Genomic DNA, 19,563 nt, shown 5'->3' with positions numbered 1-19,563 from the left:
AGCTTCTTTTTCTACCTTTGCTCGCCGCTCGTCGCCGCCTTTTTTGGTGCCTGCATCGCCTGGTACGGGAACTTTTGTACATCAAGTGAAGAAGAAAAAAGTGAGACGGGGCCGGTCCGGTACGCTCTCGAGCGCCTTGCATCATCACCATGGCATTTCTTGTCCCCCCCAACTACTCAAAATAGACGACTACATGCCAAGCCATTCCCTTTTTTGTTTTTTTTTTCCCTGTCCCCCCCTAGTGCGACGAAAATATGCTCATGCAGAGATGTTGTTGCGGAGCTCCCACTCGTAGGCGGCAAGCAGGAAAGGGCCGACGCCACGCGTGTCATCATCAACGACAGGGATGCCGACGTAGTACTAATGGGGTTGCAGGTCAGCATCGTGCTCAACGAGGGGGGGAATCTGTTGAGTGCATTGGGGAGGCTCTCTCTTACCTCGAACGAAGCGTCGCTGTTCAGTGACCCGACCTGGACGGTGTCGGTGAAGGTGACGGTGCCGTTGTCGTTCTCTGTGATGAAGTCGGTGACGAGGTGGGTGTAGGCCTTGGTGGCGGGCTCGAGGTAGGTGGCCTCGTCGAGGTAGCCGAGGCGCAGGCCGGCGAGCCAGCCCCAGGTGAACATGGCGGCGGCGGAGCTCTCAAAGTAGTTGCCCTCGCGGCCGGGGTAGGGCTCGTTCATGACGAGCCACCAGCCGTGGGACTCGGGGTCCTGGGCGCGCCGGAGGGCGGCGGCGAGGGCGGTGTAGTAGCCGAGGAGGCGCGCGTAGCCCGGGTGGTCGCGGGGGAAGAGGCCGAGGACCTCGACCAGGGACATGAAGTACCAGCCGACTGCGCGGCTCCAGACGAGCGGGGAGGCGCCCGTCTCGGCGTCGGCCCAGACGGCTTCGCGGCCCTCGTCGAAGCCGTGGAAGAGCAGGCCGGTCTCGGGGTCGCGCACGGCGTCCTCGATGAGGTCCCACTGCAGGACGATGTCGTCCCAGGCGGTGGCGTTGGCGGCGTCGAAGAGCGAGGTGTAGTGGGCGTAGAAGGTGTCGGCCATGTAGATGCCGTCGAGCCACATCTGGTTCCTGTAGGCGGGGTCGCGGTGCCAGAAGCCGCCGGAGGGGGTGCGCGGGTGGCGGTCGAGCATGCCGCGGATGGCGTCGGCGGCGGCGCGGTACTTGGTCTCGGCGGCGCCGCCGCCGCCTCCGGTGCGCTGGTGCCAGTAGAGGATGTTGCGGCCGATGCGGTAGTCGTCGAGCGAGTAGTGGCCCGGGTCGAAGCCGGGGATGGAGCCGTCCTCGGCGACGACGGGGCCGTCGATGACGGAGCGGTACCAGGCGAGCAGGGTCTCGTTGCGCGTGAGCTCGTAGACGGCCTCGACGCCCGTGTAGAGCGCCGCGCGGCCGTACCAGCTCGCGCGCTGGGCCTCGTTGTTGTTGCGGATCCACGAGTCGATGGTGCGGCCGGCGAGGGGCTCGTCGACGCTGACGGCGGCGGCGGCCGAGGCGAGGAACAGAAGGGCGGAGACGGGCTTCATGACGGACGAGCGTGGGGGGGTCGAGGCTGATGCGGATCAAGAGGCGGGATCAGACAACGACTGCATGGGTTCACCTCTCGCCGGGGCGTACGCTCGTCCGTCTTTATACAAGCGGTACAGCGGCAACGGCAACAGCAGAGAGCATCAGATCATGACGTCCAACCTGACCCGTGCCATGGAGGAATCATTGGCATGGTGACTGGGAAGCTGCAGTCGCGTATGCCCAGGGGGGGAAGGGGGTAGCTCTCCAATATTGATTTCCCGCATGCGCAGTGGGATGTCTGATGAGTTCGTCTTTCTTGGCCCGGCCGACTTTTTTCCTTCATTTTCCTCTCTTCTTTTCTTGGAATTGGAAGCGGGCGTTTGCATATGCACCATGTCGGGGTACAGGATGTCCCCTTTTTTTTCTCTCTCTCTGATTGTTCATTCCTTTCCCCGGGCGTTTGGTTGCCTATCGGGGGCGGCCCGGGCAGGGCGGTGGGGAGGGCACCAACGGCCAAGACTCGACAACGGCGAGGAACGAGACGTGGAAAAATAGAGGCCGAGACGAGATGAGCGTTGAGGCTCTCCCCCCACTCCCAAGAGCTTGGCCAGGCCTTGGCGCATGTGAGGGGCGAACAAGGCCGACGGGTCCAGTTGGGGTACATCATCAGGGCCCGGGTTGATTTACGGGGATCTCGGCTTTGGTCTCCTCTTCGAGAATAGTTGTGCTAACGGGCAGGGGAAAAAAAATCCAATCTGATTACGTTTGCTGCCCTCCATCATTCGATGCTGTCCAGGGAAAGGTTGCGGCGAGAGGCTGGGGGAACGGTGAAGAGGTGGACGTCCTTGGGCTTTCGGCATGGTTCGGGTGCGACTTCGACGGCCTCAAACGGGGGAGATGCCGGAACTCTTTGGCGAGAGGGAGGTTCAGCCGGGGGTTGTCATCTCAGACGGATGGTGTTTACTGAGTTCATGTTGGATGATTTGGTACATGTGACGGAAGCCGGCAAGACGGCCCGAAGGCGGGGAAGAGGGGGTGAAGGGACTGGGAAAAGTCACATGCACCAAGGGGCAGCTGGCCGTGGAAGACGGTAATGGACCAAATGCCAATGGTCCAAAGTCCTGCTGAAGACAGCGTTCACCCAAAGGGCCGACGTTGATTTGGGGGGACCAGTGTTGACGGTGATGGTTTCAATATTGGTCTCAACGGATATACAAAACAGCGTTATGCCGTGTGGCTGAACTGCACACGACCAACGTCCAACGCTACGAGTAGGTCGAGTAGGGCAAGCGACGAGTTCATCAAAGAAACAAGAACAAACTGTCTCCTCGACTCAATAACTGTTATTTGCTATTATTACCTTCTTTATCAAAACCACTCTCGGGCATAGTCTTTGGCCGTGTTCATTCGCCATTTCCGCGCTCTCGATTCCCGAATCCCAACCTCCGCCTAGAAACCCAAGATGCCCAACGCTCAAAGCCAGGAGCAATGTCCCTACAGTAGCAGTAATACAAGCAGAGTAACAGTTCCCGGAGTGCTATCCCCCCCTATCTCCGATGCTTGCTTCGACCCGCTATTCGGCCAGACCGATGTTCTCGTGGCTTAGAGTTGGCGACTTTCCAGTTTCCATGATTCATACAACCCCAAAGAAGGGCATCAGACACTGCCTCAGCTTTCATGCAAGACCGACCGCGGTTCACTGATGAGGCAGTGACAATAACCCGGATGGAGGGTGCCCCAGCCATTGCTGCGGCCGTCTCTCGGGTCAGGTGCCTCGCCCATGGTTGTTAAGCTTCAACGATCCGCTGGTTCTGATGAACGCTGTTGAGGATGCGGCTCTCTCTAGATCCTCCTGTTGTTCGAATCACCCAATCGGAGACTGCGAGAAACGTAAAGTACTTAAACCCCCATAACATACGCATTGCTTTCAACATCCTCCTGGCTTTCTAGATAACATCCTTCTCATCCTGCAGCCAAAGTCCACACAACAGTTATCCTTCAGCCGGGAGAAGACACACAATCGAGAAAACTTCTAACATGAGAAGAAAGCCGGGTGTCCGCATGTGCGGGCTTTTTGCCCTGTTCGGAAGCAGGACGGCGGCGGACGCTTCCACGCGCAACAACACGGGCGACGCTGCGGCCGAAGAAACCGGCCTGGATCGGCCTGGCAATCCAGAAGCACCTCATTCTAGCCAGGAGAGCACGCCGAAGGCTTTGGAGTCAAGCAGCTTGCCCCTTCAACAACTTATAATCACATCTGATACTGTAGAGCCTGTAACCAAGGAAGCCAACGACTTGCGCCAGCCCTGTCAAGCTCAGCAACCGTTACCTGCACGCTGCGGGTCATCGCCGTGGGAGATTAATTTCGACCGGAACCGCCGCCAGAGTCGCATCATCAGCCTACCCGACGAGATCCTGCTACAAATTATGAAGGTTACAGAATTGCCCGATCTGTATATGCTTCGCCAGGTATCCTTCACCTTCTGGCGCATCTACCAAGGCAGAGATTTCGGCAATTTCAACGGCGATACACGGCCAGGTTACAGAGCCGATGAGACGGTCGCTCAACGCGCCAAGCTGCAGGCATTCTGCGACCCTTGTTTACAGAGGAGGTTACCATCAGAATACAGAGAGCTCACCTTGCCATTCCGGCAAAAGATGTACTGCTCTCATTGTAAGGACAGCCATACGAGGATGGCCTTCTCCGCCCACCAGCGCCATTTGCCTCCAGAAGTCCGTCGGTGCATCGCCTCGTATTCGTTCTATCGGCTTTGTCCTCACCTGATGGTTCCAGCGTACTCCGTCTTGAAGAAGGCCGGGGAAGTGTACGCCAACCACTGCGAGCGGCCATCTCCTGGACAAGAAAACATCGTCCTTGCAAGCTGCTCCCAGTGCAAGGATTCAGCGCTTCAGGACTTGGTCGGGTACAACAAACCCTGGTGTTTCCACCCTCCAACGTTGCGTCTTACCAAATACCTGTGTTCGAAGGGCGAGGCGAGATTTTACACTGCATTAGAATGGACCTTACCATTCTGCAAAATCCCTGAAGGAGGTTCTCTGACAGCCGCGTTCCTGCTTCAGAAACAAGAAGAATTCAGGAACAGGTATGGCGAAGTATTCTGTCCTCATTTTGGATCTGGTCATAGCCAGGTCCTCAGAGCCTTTGATCCTCGAAAATGCCATTGTCTGGGCGGGGATAGTCGGATTGGTGTTTTGGTTTCCCGCGAGCAAGAGGGGTGGGGCATAAATGCTTCTTATGGTGGATGGCGCATAGAACACGGCGGACATGGTTTAAGGTGTCCGACCTGTTGGACCACGTACCTATGGATTAAGAGACAGAACGGAGAAGTGTGTTTGATGCGGCATTCTGCTGCCAGTCTCTCTTCGACAACTGACCACAAACTTTGGCATGGTACACCTTGTTTCTACACTTGGCTCGATCCCGAGTCATACGCTGCAAGGTCAGATCACGAAACACAATATCTATTTTGGTGTGAAAACTCTCGGTGCAGGAACGGTAGGGACTGGATCGAGTATGGTAACGCTTTGATGCGGTAGACAAGCTTTTCCCTCGCAGATGGGAAATCAAGAGAACATAGAATGAGCAACACAATTTTCCATGCTGGAATATCGATGATTCCGTATCACAGGTAGACAAGCTTTTCTCTCGCAGATGGGAAATCAAGAGAACATAGAATGAGCAACACAATTTTCCATGCTGGATTATCGATGATTCCGTATCCCAATTGCCTCCTCGCAGAACTGAACGACCGCCACCAAATCTCAAGTTCACTCGGACTTCACTAGTATCTCTGTATCCAGTTAGTAAATTGTTTCCAGACTCTTGCCAAGGGCTCTATCCCGAGATACTGGGTCGATTCAGCAGACAAAATTCCAGATGGAATTCCAGGTAATACCCTAGACGAAAGTTCGGATAATACCTTGAACGATATCTAGATGATGTGCTGCTTTTGGAGAGAAGAGATAGAGAAAATGTAACGGGGATGGGGATATCAAATACCTCTTCATGAATACACCACATTCCTATCTTGTCAATCCCTGGTGGGCCGTAAGGCCTGACTCGTCCTTGTGAAGCTCGAGTTCAGCTTTTAAACCCTTGAGCTCATTTTGTAAAGCCTCGAACTCTGCACCCTTGTCCTCGAGACCTTGTTCGAGTGTGGTAGCCCTGCCGTCGAGCCCTTGAACCCTTTTTTTGAGCCCTCGGACTGTGGTAACAGTTGTCGCGGCTTGTTTGGTGACGTTGTTGAGGTTTTGTCGCATGGTACCAAGTCCTTGGACTGTGTTATCGAGGTTATTGACTCTGTTGTCAATTGCGGTAGCCTGGCTCACTACGTTGTTGAGGTCTTTTCGTATGTCACCAAACCCTCGGACTGTGTTATCGAGGCCTGTGACTGTGTTGTTGAGGTTATTGACTCTGTTGTCAATTGCGTTAGCCTGGCTCACTACGTTGCTGAGGTCTTGTCGTATGTTGGCGATGATATTGACTTCCAAGTCTCGGACCCGGTCTTGCAGGTCCTTGATGTCTTTATCGGCATCCTTCCAGGCGAGGGGGATTGCAATCCACTGAAGCCAGCCGGATTTCACGATCCTGTTCTTCAAAAAGCTCAACAACGCGATTACGAAGTTGATAGCGAGGACGATGAGTTCAAAAATCCACGTGGGCTTTCCAGATTGACTCGCTTTCTCTTGGGCCTTGACGAGGCGTTCAAGCAAGCTGAGCAGCTGGGGACCGATTGTGTCGTCCTGGCTGTTGCTGCGGTCGAGAATACTTCTCGGTTGGGGGTAGGCGGTTGGATCGGGGTGGTCAAGCTTGGACGAGAGTGTCTCGACCATGGCAGAGAGTTTGTTCAGCTCGTCGTGGATGTATAGCGTCGCGGTGCCGGCTTCGAAGTAGCTGAAAGCAGGCAATAGAGGTTAGCAAATGATCCAAAAGTTTGCCGCTTAGTTTCTCACCCGTCGGGATGGCAGATGCCCATTGCCTCGCTTGATGCAGGGTCGCCCGCCATATATTCAATGGCATTGGGGTTTGAGCGACCCGGGCCGAATGGGCCTTTCATGGGGGAACTACAGTGAGCACCCCTCATCAAGGAGGCCGCGACGGCCATGACAAGAGCAATAAGGTAACACAGCTTCATCTTTGGTCGTAATTGGATTGATGGTTGATGAGTGGTGAGTGTTGAAGAGGTCGAATGTTGAAAAGTCAGTTATCAGAATCTCAGGGTGAAGTGGGTTGATCCGATCTCTGACCTGGAGTCTGGTCTTGAGTCTGGTTTTGAGTCTGGTCTTGAGTCTGGTCTGGAGTCTGGCCTGGAAGGAAGGTGCACCAAAGATCAAAGGGAAGGCACCTACGGCAGAACGGGAAAGTGCATCCAAGTGGAAGGCACGCCAGCCAGCAAACGGTGAGGCGGACAGACCGGCTCAAAGATTTCACTACCTAGGCATATACATACATACATACCGAGCCAGGCAAGAAAAAAAAAAGTCTTTCATCTTTACCGGCTGAAGTCCGTTGGTTAGTCTCCCAGTTCAAAGCTTTCCTTGCTCATACTACACGGGCTCTGGTCTTGCTGCCATACAATGGACACGCCCGGACAGCATCAAAACCGAAGCAGCACGAGGTTTCCAACACTCAAAGCAGTTGGGCAGTTGCATTCTACATGTCACTTGCTTCCTGTTCACGGAAGTATCAGAAGGCAGCAGGCCTGCAACGACTTGGCCGGAGCATGGCATGGGATGGGCAAACCGGACTTGCATCATCGGTAATTCTGCTCGACCCAGTCACCCGACCCGCTCATTCCAGGCTAATTGCATATTCAGGGACAGCAAACGCTCTTCGTCAATCGCTCCAGCTCATCCCGTGGAATTGTATGGCCAGATCGGAGATGATGCAACGGAAGGAATGCATATTGATACAGCACCCTAGACGCATCCAACGACGAGCACTGCCAAAGCAGAAAGCTGGCAAAGTGCAACTCGCATCTATTTTCCTTGATCGAACAACACGAAAGCGTAACATTGGGCCATGGACGTCTCCCACTCTTTGGCTGTCGTGGCCTAGCCTAGACTTAGACAGTGAATTGACCTCAAAAGGTCCCTTCGGCTCCTCCCCCAAAAAGAACATGGAAAGAACATACAACACCAGGTATTCGCTGATTGTCGCCGACTCAACTATTACTAATCCGGCCCTTATGAAGCCTTAGCTGTAAGAGCCTTTTTCTCCTATTTTCAAAGTGTCGTGATATAAGCCGTAATTGCGCAGTGGCAATTACGGATCCGCTTTTGTCATCACACAAAGCCTAATACTTCCATTATGAGAAGGCAAGGCTCCTATTTGAAACCCCCTCTGCAGCATAAAGTTGGTCCTTACTAGACGTTATTCTTTCGGCTTCACCGTTTACAAGGCCGCCCTAATTAAGGGCGCATACTAGTAGGCACGCAATTAGGTGCGACCAGTCGCCGAGACCCACCTCTACAGTCATGGTGGGGATTCAATTACCATATGTTGGAACAGGGGGCCTAGGCAGCGGTCCCGGGCTCGGACGGACGTTCGGATAGACGGACGATAACGGCGCGGCCTGACTCGAGCCACGAGTGGGACAGCGGGGAAGCCCGTCTGCGACTGTTTAACCTAGGTGCCAACCAACACCTCAATTTAAAAGCACAGCATTAATATTATGCAGAATACTTAACACAATAGAGTGTGTGGGGGTGACACAACGCCTTTTCTTATACGTGCCGGGAAGGCTATAGCACTGCGGCATCCTTAATCAAAGTTTCTCTTTATCTGTTGGCCAACGAAATGAGGTTTTGATAGTACTACTAGTGCACAGCCACATAACTAGGCTAGTAACCTTATTTTCAAGAGACACTACACTACACTATATAAATGCCAGATCACAGCCATCAAGTGCAGGCTCAGAAAGTGCAACGTTCTTTACAAACGCTACTAATTAGAAAAACAACTGATAACTTACTTAAGTATCTCTGGTTTTTTATTTATTTCTTAATTTTTTATCTCTTTTACAATGAAGTTACTTTTTAACACTATTCTTTTAATAACTGCGTTCTTCCTAGATTCTGTGCTATGTGCAGTATGTCTCCCCTTGACCCCTATATAGATATCAGCATACTAACATCTTGATAGGTTGCAGTAGGATGCCCCCACCTAGAACTTGGATGCGTACTTAATTCTTACTCTTCTACCTAACTTAGGGGAACAACGCCTATAGGGTTACAAAAGAACCTAGTAGATTCGGCGGAGACACAATATCTGTGTTCACTTCTGGCTATGAAAATGGGCGCGAGGCTGTCCTTGTAACCAGGATGGATGTCAAGGGCCGTAAAATTTCAGTCGCAATGGCATATAACGCCAGAGACAAAACTCCAAACCGACTACACCTTGACGTTATGCTGAAGAGCTTATGGCAGACCGAGGGCGGACAGCTCCACAACCTCGAATCTATAGAGTTTGACTCAGTCGTCAATTTCAAAACCTCACTTGCGATTAACCAGGCCAAGGAACGCCTTGGCTTAGCAAGGGGGGCGAGCTTTATAATTACGGAACCACCAGCAATGGGAAGTGTTGCAGCAAAGAGACTGGGCAGAAGCGAATTAAGAAAACGTACCCAAAGCTGGAACGAATTGTTTGAAACCCCTTTCGGAAAGGTCGCGAGGAGGATGGCAAATGAAGGTGGTAATCTTGTCAACCAATTTGAGGTGCTGACTCACACTTGGAATACCGGTAAGGGAGCAGCGTATTATATTGATTACCTAACTGTTAGGTTCAGTTAGATGTTATCATCAAGCAGTGCGTTTAGGGGGCAATTCATGTAGTTGAAGGTGGCTTGTTTTCTTCTATCTATAGTACTATAATCCACGTTCCTTAATTTATTGCCTCGCTTGGTGGATTCCGCCGCGAGTATCCATATTCAGGAGCGAGGGTCGGATTAATAAGCGACGTCGTTCCGGAAAGCGGTGTCGGTCAGCAATATCCTGCGTGACAGATGTGTATAGGATTAGCGAGACATCCGTAGTAAAAAGCTACCCCCCGCGGTTTGTGTCACGATAACCTTGTGTATTTCCACTGTCTGTAACAGCTCTGTAAGGTGCTGCTGCACGTGACATTTTACATTCACTTACCTATATATAGGGACCTACTTTCGTTACTTCTCCTCACTTAGAATCTAAGCCTTTTAGACCTCAATTCCCATATGCCCTGCTGTGTGCTCTAACTCGTGACAGTTTGAGCATAACTTCAGATGCGTGATGTGCGGCTTAGGTAGGAAAGAGTTGTCTCGATCTTCTTGTTGTCCTTGTCCAAACTGTAATACAACAGAGCGGCAGGCACTACTTTGTATACGGGTAAGTTAAGATGCTACTACCCTCCCTCCCCAGAGGCCAAAAAACATACAACACCGGGTATTCGCTGATCGTCACCGACTCAACTACTAATCCGGCCCTTACTGGCTTATCTATGGGAGAGCGGACGGGATCCCGAGTTTTCCAGTAGGTATGGTCGTATGTGGTGGTTCCAGTTGGTAAGATGATTATATTGTGAGAGACATGTTTCTTTAAAAGGAGCAAAAACATACAACACCAGGTATTCGCTGATCGTCACCGACTCAACTACTAATCCAGCCCTCACTGGCTTATCTATGGGAGAGCTGACGGGATCCCGAGTTCTCCAGTGGGTATGGTCGTGTGTGTCATGAACCGGCGTTTGACGAGCTTATATCAGGTAGCCTGGTCGGTGACGATGAGAAACTCCGAGTGGGACGCAATGCATACGATACATTGCGCCTTCCGCTATACCGGGGTCTCATGCATGCAATGGCGGAGGAGCTGCGTCAGAAGGCGTTGCAAACGCCAGAAAAAAACTCGCCCTTGGGCATTTTCCATTTTGCTTTGGATCGAAACAGCGAGACAAAAAAAAAAAAAAAACGCTACGTATCACAAGTAGCTTCATTTTACCTCCGAGTCGGTAGGTCGGATTATGATTTAGCGTCGGACGAACCACACAAACTATAAGCTTATTATGCCAAAAAAAAACTCTACAGAAGCGTCAGTAGCGCCATTGTCTTGGTCCGCTGACTACAAGTAGCTTTGTAAGGGCAGTTCAGGAGGTCAATCAAAGCAGGTCCGGCAAAAGATGGGGTTTTTTTTTTTTTTTTTTTTTTTTTTCGTTTATTTACGCCAAAGTGCTGCCAGCTGTTCATCTCAGTGTTAGGTGGGCCCGGCATCTTGGATGTCTCCGGGGGGGGGGGGGGGCTGGCTACACATGGTGTCTGTGGGCTGGCTCGGAGCTGGGAGTGCCCGCATTAGCTTGGCCCGGTGGATCGGTAATCGGCGCCCCCGCGCGCGGCCCCTGGTTGCACTGCATCGAACGGTTTGCCAATCGTCAGCGTGCCAAGACCGGGGACGGTCCAAAAAATCCGTCGATGCAGGCGTCGTTTGGGCTGGTCGGAACCTGCTCGAGTTCATCGAATACAGGAAATGTCTCCGAGCACCGTTGAGCTTGATTCAGCCGGAACCATGGTTGATTAAGCTGGTTGCGATACTAAAACATGTATGCATTGAGGTCGGGCTGCGACAATCAATTTGAACGGAGCATAGGGCCTATCGGCGCCGGCGTACATGACATACCGGGCCATCAACGCAAACACATAGCCGTCGCTAGGCTTCCTGAACGACAGTCCTCACAAGGTACACCAAGTCGTCAGCCGAGTTCCTACCCCACGTTGGGCGTTTTCTTAGTGGGTGCTTGCATGGAATAACACTTGTCATACCTCACCAGCTCCGCCCTCGTGAGGTTCCCAGGGTTTGCTGGCAAGACCTACTACTACATACGCGCGTGGCAGCCCGGACGGGATCGTGCACTCTCGCAGCTTGCTAAGATTGGCGACACACCTCCGCAGTTGCGGCACCCTTGATCGCCCCGAGGCCATAAGCGTGCCGCATATGAGCGAGCGCAAGGTGTCCCGACAGGCTAATGCAGACGACCGAGCACGTGGGTGGGCCAAAGCAGTTGCATTGACGTTGCACGACTCTTGGTGATCGAAGGGCATACCGGTATTATCGATATCAACCTGTGGGGGCGGAAGCCTGTGCACCCGGGGGAGGGTCCTCCAATTCTTCGTGTTCCTAGTTTCTGGTCGCACATCCAATTCAGCGGTCCAATTGGGCTCTTTTTGGGGGGGGAGGGGGGGGTTTCTCTCAAGAGTTGGCGAGGTGCGTTGAGGAGTCGAAGCTGCATATCTACCAACCAATGTCTCTGCAACATCGAATGAATGCCGAACCCTATTGAGGGAGCGGCATGCCACCCGTCGATACATGCCCTCGTTCGCGTCGCAAAAACACATACGAGGAGGGCAAAAGGGGGGGGGGGGGGTTTGTTAAGAGTAGGAAGTGAAAATGCAATTAAAACAAAACAGTGCCTCGTTTGCATTGAAATAACATAGTCGGTCATAACCGGCCGGCACGTCCCGACGAATGGGAAGCGACGGGTATGTTCATCCCATGATTTGCTCGTGTTGCTGTGCTTTTGCCCCCCGTCTTCCGTTCGGGCACGAGTCAACAACACACGCAACCACCTGGCCCTGAACCGCCTCCTCGACCAGGATGGGGGCTGTTGTCGGTCTTTCGACGATACGCCCGCGCCCGCCGATCGTCGCCCCGGCCCGCCCACTTGATGCATTACCCTGTTCGGACTGGGCGGACGAAGGACGAGGGGAAAGTAAGTTCACATACGGGGGTAGGATGGGAGCGGCTGAAGGCGAAACCCTAGTGTGTGCTTGGAGACTGGAAGATGTGTGTACAGCTGAGGTTTTTCTTCTGTCGAGTCGTGCGTTGCAGCTGGAAAAAAAAGCTAGAAGCGCAATATTTACAAGGGTTATTATTTTCTATATATGGCGGGTGGCGTTTCCCCACACGCGAAATCCCACACGCGAAATCCCTCGCGCCCCATCCCATCCGATCCCCGTCCCATCCGGTCCATCCAAGAACTCTAGTATCTCCCATCTCAGCCAGGGTCCGTTTCCATAATGGGTTTCGTCTAGATGACCCCGAACGTATTGCATGCGTCTGTTTGAGACCATGCCGATCTCGACACTCGTTGGGAAGTGTATATTTTGGGGGGGTAATAAGAGAGCGTGTCGCCCGACCAAGTGTCGGGCTATCGAAGCCAAGTCGAATGTAACTTCCTTTTATTGGCGCAAAGTAAGGTAAAGTGGTGATTAATGCGTAAATATGCTGCTTAATAATGATTGTCATGCTTCGTTCACGCGCGCCCTGTTCTTCTTGTGGTTCCAAGTGAGTCACCCGCCGAGGTACGGGCCTAAACCGCACATCCGGACGGGCAGGTTCTGGTTCTGCGTCGTTCTGTCGAGGGTATTGTAATCTTTCGCACTGCTGTTTCTTAGCTGTGGCTAGGGGATGTCCTGCGAGGCGGTGGCGGCGATAATCCTTGTTGAACGTCTCCTAGTTCAACGTCTAAGAAAGCTTTTGACCGGTCGAACTCGGACTCCAGGCTCTTGCCAAGGCTGTAGGAGCCGACCGTCAGGTCAGGGCCCTCCCTACCCGACAACGGCCACGTTTTGGGGGGCGGCGACGTAGGCCGGCGCGGCGATGTAGGCGTGCGAGGCCCGATTTCCGTGTCGTGCGGGGACGATGTCGGCCGTCCATCGCTGCTCAATAATGGCCGCTTGTTAGGGAGCGGCGACGTAGGCCGCCGCGGCTTGAACTCAGTCTCGTATGGCGATAATGTCGGTAACCCCGCATTGCCACCCCTCGATGACCCCCAACTAGGCGGCGGCGACGTGGGCGGCCGCGGTGTCAGTTCCGCCTCGTATGGCGATAACGTTGATGGTCCTGTATCGCTGCCCCCCGATGATGGTCCCCGACCGGGGAGCGGCGCCGTGGGCGGCCGCGGCCTGAAATCGGTCTGGAACGGCGTCGCCGAGGAGGGCGTGCGAGGGCTGGAGCCCCAGCCGGTCTTGTCGTCGCTGTACTCCTCGGGGATCTCCTGCAGCGCGATTCTCTCGCCCGCGTGCTTGTCGTTGGCCTGGACGCCGCCCGAAACCCTCTTTCTGCTGCTGGTCTTGCTTCCGAACGTCGTGCTGCGGCCGTCCGCCGTGGAGGAGCCGAGTCTCTTGGACGTCAAGGACGTGTGGATTTCGCGGATGATCGGACGAAGGATAGGTATGCACTGCACGATGATGGTGCCAGTAATCTCGGACGAATACCTACGCAGTCTTAGCCAATATATCCCTCTCCCCGGGTGGGATTGAATGGAGTCGACGTGGGGTTGTCTCTCCTGAAAAAGGAAGTAAAAAAAAAAGCAAATCTTACCAAACCTGGGACATGCCGTTGCGATCTGATCGACGATGTTAGCGGACGTAGGACCCGTGCAGGTGGTTACGTTAACTCACAGATGTACCAAGGGTCGCGGTCATTACCGTTATCTTTCCAGCTGACTCTGATAGCCGAGACAATAGCAACGCTGTGAAGGGTTTAGCATCTTACCCGAACGGGGCTGAGCAGCTGGCTCGGGTGCGACTCACACCATTCCCAAACTCATTGTGATGCAGAGGCCGATTTTCTCTGCGCGCTTCATCTCCAGTGAGCGAGTAATCAGCCATGGGAAAGACGCGAAAACGAAATCCATGATGATGTTGTAAACTGGGCACCAAAAAAAGTCAGCTGTCGAACCAAGCCTGAGGACAGTGTCTTGTCAAGGGCGGGCGTACCGTTTCCGCCCTCCTTGACGCTGTTACGGGTTTTCTTGTCGAGGCAGAACTGGAGCCGATAGTCGTTGTCGTAAGATTTGCTGCCGCAGACCTTGCCCCACTGGATGAAGACCTTGGCGATCATGTAGATGTTCATCGTGGCGATGCAGAAGTACAAGACCCATCGCTGCCATTTATTGCTCATCCGGATAAGCGTCACTCCAAAGGCCGTCTTCGTCCATGCCTGACCTATCAACGTGCCGCAGGATGATATGTTGATGAGGATGTGCATGCGGTCGTCCCACGCCTTGGACGAGTCTTCGAGCACGTAGCCGGTCGCGAATTCGTAGATGATGAGGCTGTTGTTTGCGAGCAAGACCGACTAGACATGCGGTCGTCAGCTTGCAAGTCGGGGGGAAAAAGGTTGTGTTACCTGTCCCAGGCCGCCAACCAAACAAACATGAAAGCCTGCAGGGAACGTGCATCATGTTTGTGGAAGACAGGAGGAAGTGATGGCGAAGATGCGACTCACCCAGGATACCAAAAGAATATAGTCATCGTACCACAGGCCATGTCGCCTCGTGGTCTTACACCAGAGTCGCAGCGCGAGAAAGATGGTTGCACCGGCAAACAGAGACCACAATCCAACGTTCAGCTGGAAATAAGGGTTCACAAAACGAACCGCCTCTTCGTCGTGTTTTTTCCGTGGTTCGATCATCATTGTCACATTCTAGGCCGGGCGTGAGAGCCGCAAACCTTGGAATGGGGAGATTCAAGCAGGAGTTGTGGGATGGAGTCGGACGGCAGACGGCGGACACGAGGCACGGACGGTGTAGGAAAACTAGACTGGGAGGGCGAGTGCCGAAGATGAAGTAGAAACAGGTAGTCCAAAGAAAAGGGTAAACGAGTGTATTGGCCAACCTGGCTAGTCAAAGAAAGGCAGCTTGCAGGAGTTAGAGAGATGAGGAGGGAAGTGGGAGTGCGGCACAGGATACAGTGACCAGGCAATATCCATCCAAGCAGCACAAGCGATGCAGGGAACACCCCCAGACACACACACACACACACACACACACACACACACACAGACAGAGAGAGACATGCAACAAACAACAGGGGGGCAGGGGGCCCAACGAAGCAAAGGGAAGCGTCGCGTGCGCTTCCCCCAACGCGCGAGCCGGCAACTCCTAGAGTTATATGAACGACCGGGGTCGTGAGCATTGCAGTGCAACTCTGCCCCACCAACACACACAAGCAGCGTCGGCCGATTCGTCATACGAGTGAGGCGCTTCTTGATAATGTATAAGGCACGCCAAAACCCATGCCAAAGGTACATGGCATTGGTGGGTGGCCTTTTATGCCAAGACGGCTGATGTACAATGACTATAGTATGAGGCCGAAATAAAAATTCCCCTGTCAGGTATCTTACATACCCAGTACCCCAACGCCCACCCCCTCCTTATTTCAGTAGCGGGCATTACAGTGCTGTTTACTAGCCTAGCCAGCTGGGCTGTGTGTCGATATTACATAACTGGGGCATTTCATTTGCCCCTGCCACCCTGTAGTCCAGCCCACACGGCCTGTAAAACTACTACTACGTGCACTGCTTCAGACGGCGAGCGGTCAGACGGGGCGGGTGGGCTTGCGGGAAGGACGGGATGCCGTGCAAACAGCCTGGAAGATGGAGGACAGGCCGTCGGGTGCCAGTCATGACCGCTACCAAAAAGAAAGTATCGACGATATCATGCCGAGGGGATCATGCCTCACTGAAACCGCGCTACCACGTGGATAAATAGCGGCTTTCTTCTCTGGATTTTTTTTTTTCTCTCTTCGTTCTTAGGTCGAAAGTCAGGACTAGGTGAGCCACCGTGGCCTCACCGAGTCAAAGTCCCCCCCTAAGCTACATAGTAGAACCGAACTAGACGGGCTGTGCAAGGAAGGATGTACAGTATGTGTTGGAGGAGTTTCTCCGAGAACTCGGTGCGACCCTGCCAGTGATCTGCATCTTCCCCTTCTCGAGCTGGGTTGGACCATACCAATGGGTTTCCGTAAAAAGACTGTGCAGCTTTGGGGAGGGTGAGTCTCGGTGGGTGATTGCCCTTCAACTTGGCGCCACACAGATGGGTCTACCACTATTAGGTAGTAGTAGTCTCAGTGATCCAAACCAATCCCCCGCTTCCATGGCTGGGGAGTCCCGGAAGCGGCCCATCGAACTCGTGTCGGAAGGATTAGATTTAGATGAGACATCCACCCATCCACCCACCCATCCACCCCTTCTAGCAGCTCGCTTTTTACACACTCCACCGCCGACCTCTGCATCCCGGCAGATCGTCGCTCGTGTCCACAGTCCACCCCGGTGCTGCCTCCCAAGAGACGAATGTCATTGGCTTTTGCGCTTGTCGCTTGTTGTCCGGATGTATTTGTGATGCTCCCGATGGCGAGCACACCACCGCACCTGCCGCCTTCCATCCAGTGGCATCTTCTTGTTGGTTGGTGGTCCCAAATGCACGCAATGTTTGCTTGAAATCCCCGGTATGGCGATATCATTTGCAGGGATGGGCCTGGACGCGATCTCGGGGACAGGGTCATTGTGGCGTATTATTCCCACCTTGAGTTGCATTCTGGCCTTGTCCACCCCGGTTAGGGAGGGTCTGACAACTTCCTCCAATTATGTTTGGGTGAGAGTTTTCCCCCGTCCTCGGGCTCGTTGCTCGATCCCGTGTGGCCACGTAAAGCCCAACGTGATACCAACCGAGTTCCCCGAAGCGGACTCCATAGTAGTATATTCCAGAAATGGAACCGTCTCTTGTTCAGGTGGACGAACTCCTTGGTTGTCATCAGCACCCAAGAGGCACTGCTACGTATCATTTTGGCAGGCGCCCGCAGTGCGGTCCACTCATGCACCTATCCCTGGTTGCCGTCCCATCGTCTGAACTCTTTGGTTTGACTGACCTCCGAGCCGCCGAATCATTCGACGGTTCATGCTTCAGACTCACGTCAATGGGGGAGAAATGCGACATAGGTATTTGAAGTTGGTTACCGTAGATTTAGCTTCGGCAGAACCGAACCCCAGCTGCCCCACTCGCCGGTCGCCGGTCGCCGTACCCTATCTTTACAAACCATGGCTCGGCCAAATGATCGCTTGCGTCAACTGCTGACAGAATCGGGCATTTTCCATCGCGGCCGTCACATGCGTTGGCGATAGAATAGGGTAGTGGGAAGGGGGTGGTCCCAGGTAAAGATTGGTGGACGAACCACGGGAATTCCGCTTTCTCTCTCTCTCTCGCGTATATTGTTTGTTTCCCCTTTTGGTTGCTTGCCTGTCCTACGCCTTTCCGTTTTCTGCTTGTTGGCAGTTGACTTTGTTGGAACAAAGTATGGCGCGTCAAGCTGTGGTTCCACTTCAGCGTATGGGAGAGTCCGTAGGGTTGCAATCGTCCAAATTAGGATATCACAGCAACCGGCCGTCCGAAGGGGCCCTTTCCTCGCATGTACTACTAGGAGGCTAAGTCACTCCCTGGGGACTTGGCAGCTATCAGACTGATTCATGAGAAAAGATTTGCCAGGTCTAGCCTTGCAACTGTACGAGGGATAGAAACACTTGGTCGCAAGTATCGATGGGGGGTGTTGCTTTCAAACAGCAAACTTGGGAGCCGAAACCCGCGATGCACCGGTGAAAGGCAAAGGCCGTGAGGAGTTGAAGCCGGGGACGATGAAAGGTCACCAAGATCCACATGCGAAGGTCCAGACCCGAGTCGAATTGCATACGGAGCCGCTTGGGTTGGAGTCGGGGCCCAACATAATCCTTGATTTCGGGTCATTCCAGGAGTGCCCGGCGCGCTCCGCGGGCTTGCTCCGATGCGGAACTTTTGGGGTTTAGGGGTACCCAAGTGATGTGAGGAGTCGGGAAGCGTCCGAAATGAATGAATAGATACTGCCTAGAGCTCAGATACACGGGTCAACAACCGTGATGGGCCAAGCAGGTGAATCTCAATGTGTGTGTGTATGTATCTACAAGTGTGGGTCACTGCAGAGTGGGAAGCTCTCCAAGTGTGGTATCTGTGCTGACTCATCCCTCCCTGCTACCACGTGACAAGTGACAGATTGCGCTATACAAGAGCGTCACGCAAACTAGACCTGCAGGGAAACCGATCTTGGTAGCGAGCGCACGCAAAGTCACACTTGAAAGACGGACGGCGAATAGCAGCCAGCCACCCTATGACGGCACGGGGAAGCGAGCCTGCAAGTGGTACCGGAGATGGCTCCCCAAAAGACATGCTATCGCCGGATAAGCGCAGTGGAGAGACCAATTGGCGGGGAAAGGGAGGGATGTTGTTTGTTCTCGGCACACACGTCCCACACCAGAAACCGTTGCTACGGCTCCAACGGTCGGCTTACTCTGCCAACAGCCGTGCTAGACAGCCACTTGTGGCGTCATCGCCAAGAGTAGCTTCACGTTGCGTGATCCGGGCAGTCGTTGTGCTCGTCTGCAGCCTCATAGTGCACAAGCGACCTAGTCCTCGCACCTCCACCGGCGATGCTGAAGAAGATATTCCGTGTATTACAGAGGTCCGTGTTGTGACTCACGCACATATTAAATGCTTAGCGTCGAGTGAATTTAAACAAGCATCTCCGACGTAAAACCTGCCCAGCATGTGGTCCGATTCTTCATCAGAGTTGCATTGCAGCTCACTATCGAGTATTGCAGAAGCCCAAGCAGGCGGCGTGCCAATGGCATGTAAGCTTGAATCTTGGTACTCATCGTCACGCGGAGATGATGCACGTACATAAAGTTAGCAATGTTTAGCCACGTCACAAGCTAGGCTGCATCTTGCGGAAAATCGCGGCTCGAAGCGTTCCGCCAATTGAAACGTAGTTTCTCAACAACCAACTCGACCACTTTGGCCAGTGGGAAAACCCCCCAAAAAAGAGAAAGATAAAACCTTTAGGCAACCCTAGCGCAACAAATTTGATGGTGTAGCGGAGGGGAGAAGCCCGTCACGCGTAGTGCGGGGTTACCTCGGACGAGCACCTACTGGTCATGACGACGGCAACTCCAGCGCTACAGAAGATATGTAACCGCGTCAATAGAAGCACTCCAAATTCTCACGAGATCAGAACATCTCATAGTTTATCCATGAATCAGACACAGCATCCGAGCTGCTAAATTTTCTTATACGGTGTTGGCTCTGACAACCATTCACGACTGCGGTAGCGGCCTTAACCAGCGGCTTAGCAAGCTATCGTCAGCCTGCTCAGGATATTCCTCTCATGGTCAGCCAACTTACGCGTTGATACTATCCGTCTGTCGTTGCTT

At 53.4% G+C, this 19,563-nt stretch overlaps 5 protein-coding genes across 5 annotated transcripts; 2 read left to right on the top strand and 3 right to left on the bottom strand.

The window, feature by feature from the left end:
- Position 1: 1 nt before the first annotated feature.
- On the bottom strand, positions 2-1,292 carry LY79DRAFT_551262 (Six-hairpin glycosidase-like protein). The gene is made up of 2 exons (XM_060557629.1): positions 438-1,292; positions 2-360 (listed from the first exon to the last, which is right to left on the bottom strand). The coding sequence occupies exons 1-2, from the start codon at positions 1,128-1,130 to the stop codon at positions 259-261; spliced, it is 795 nt and encodes a 264-aa protein (XP_060414852.1). The 5' UTR covers positions 1,131-1,292; the 3' UTR covers positions 2-258.
- Positions 1,293-1,629: 337 nt separating this feature from the next.
- LY79DRAFT_551261 (uncharacterized protein) lies at positions 1,630-2,530 on the bottom strand. Its single transcript, XM_060557628.1, has one exon. It carries the CDS (start codon positions 2,168-2,170, stop codon positions 1,670-1,672), a length of 501 nt encoding a protein of 166 aa, XP_060414851.1. The 5' UTR covers positions 2,171-2,530; the 3' UTR covers positions 1,630-1,669.
- A 934-nt stretch (positions 2,531-3,464) lies between these two features.
- Positions 3,465-6,927, top strand: LY79DRAFT_658771 (uncharacterized protein; the record flags this gene model as incomplete). The annotated part of the gene is made up of 3 exons (XM_060562729.1): positions 3,465-4,607; positions 5,640-6,306; positions 6,736-6,927. Exons 1-3 carry the CDS (start codon positions 3,541-3,543, stop codon positions 6,925-6,927), a joined length of 1,926 nt encoding a protein of 641 aa, XP_060414850.1. The 5' UTR covers positions 3,465-3,540.
- Positions 6,928-8,452: 1,525 nt separating this feature from the next.
- Positions 8,453-9,384, top strand: LY79DRAFT_551257 (uncharacterized protein). Its single transcript, XM_060557627.1, has 4 exons — positions 8,453-8,615; positions 8,669-8,674; positions 8,737-8,983; positions 9,150-9,384. Exons 1-4 carry the CDS (start codon positions 8,550-8,552, stop codon positions 9,245-9,247), a joined length of 417 nt encoding a protein of 138 aa, XP_060414849.1. The 5' UTR covers positions 8,453-8,549; the 3' UTR covers positions 9,248-9,384.
- Positions 9,385-12,937: 3,553 nt separating this feature from the next.
- On the bottom strand, positions 12,938-14,967 carry LY79DRAFT_669107 (uncharacterized protein; the record flags this gene model as incomplete). Its single annotated transcript, XM_060563597.1, has 6 exons — positions 12,938-13,763; positions 13,870-13,894; positions 13,950-14,020; positions 14,082-14,199; positions 14,268-14,628; positions 14,779-14,967. 6 exons carry the CDS (start codon positions 14,965-14,967, stop codon positions 12,938-12,940), a joined length of 1,590 nt encoding a protein of 529 aa, XP_060414848.1.
- Positions 14,968-19,563: the final 4,596 nt, after the last annotated feature.

The sequence above is a fragment of the Colletotrichum navitas genome (genome assembly GCF_030913465.1).
Source record: "Colletotrichum navitas strain CBS 125086 chromosome Unknown LY79scaffold_24, whole genome shotgun sequence".
NCBI classification, from domain to species: domain Eukaryota; kingdom Fungi; phylum Ascomycota; class Sordariomycetes; order Glomerellales; family Glomerellaceae; genus Colletotrichum; species Colletotrichum navitas.
Note: the sequence above shows the minus strand (reverse complement) of the source record. Positions and strands in the feature narration are given on the sequence as shown.

Bases quoted from the DNA above. Each gene is read 5' to 3' on its own strand.
- LY79DRAFT_551262 (XM_060557629.1), bottom strand. From the start codon at position 1,130: ATGCTCGACCGCCACCCGCGCACCCCCTCCGGCGGCTTCTGGCACCGC. The intron at 361-437 runs GTAAGAGAGAGC...CAACCCCATTAG, and splicing joins ACAGCGACGCTTCGTTCGAG to TACTACGTCGGCATCCCTGT.
- LY79DRAFT_551257 (XM_060557627.1), top strand. From the start codon at position 8,550: ATGAAGTTACTTTTTAACACTATTCTTTTAATAACTGCGTTCTTCCTA. The intron at 8,984-9,149 runs CTATAGAGTTTG...AAGAAAACGTAC, and splicing joins ACAGCTCCACAACCTCGAAT to CCAAAGCTGGAACGAATTGT.
- LY79DRAFT_551261 (XM_060557628.1), bottom strand. From the start codon at position 2,170: ATGATGTACCCCAACTGGACCCGTCGGCCTTGTTCGCCCCTCACATGC.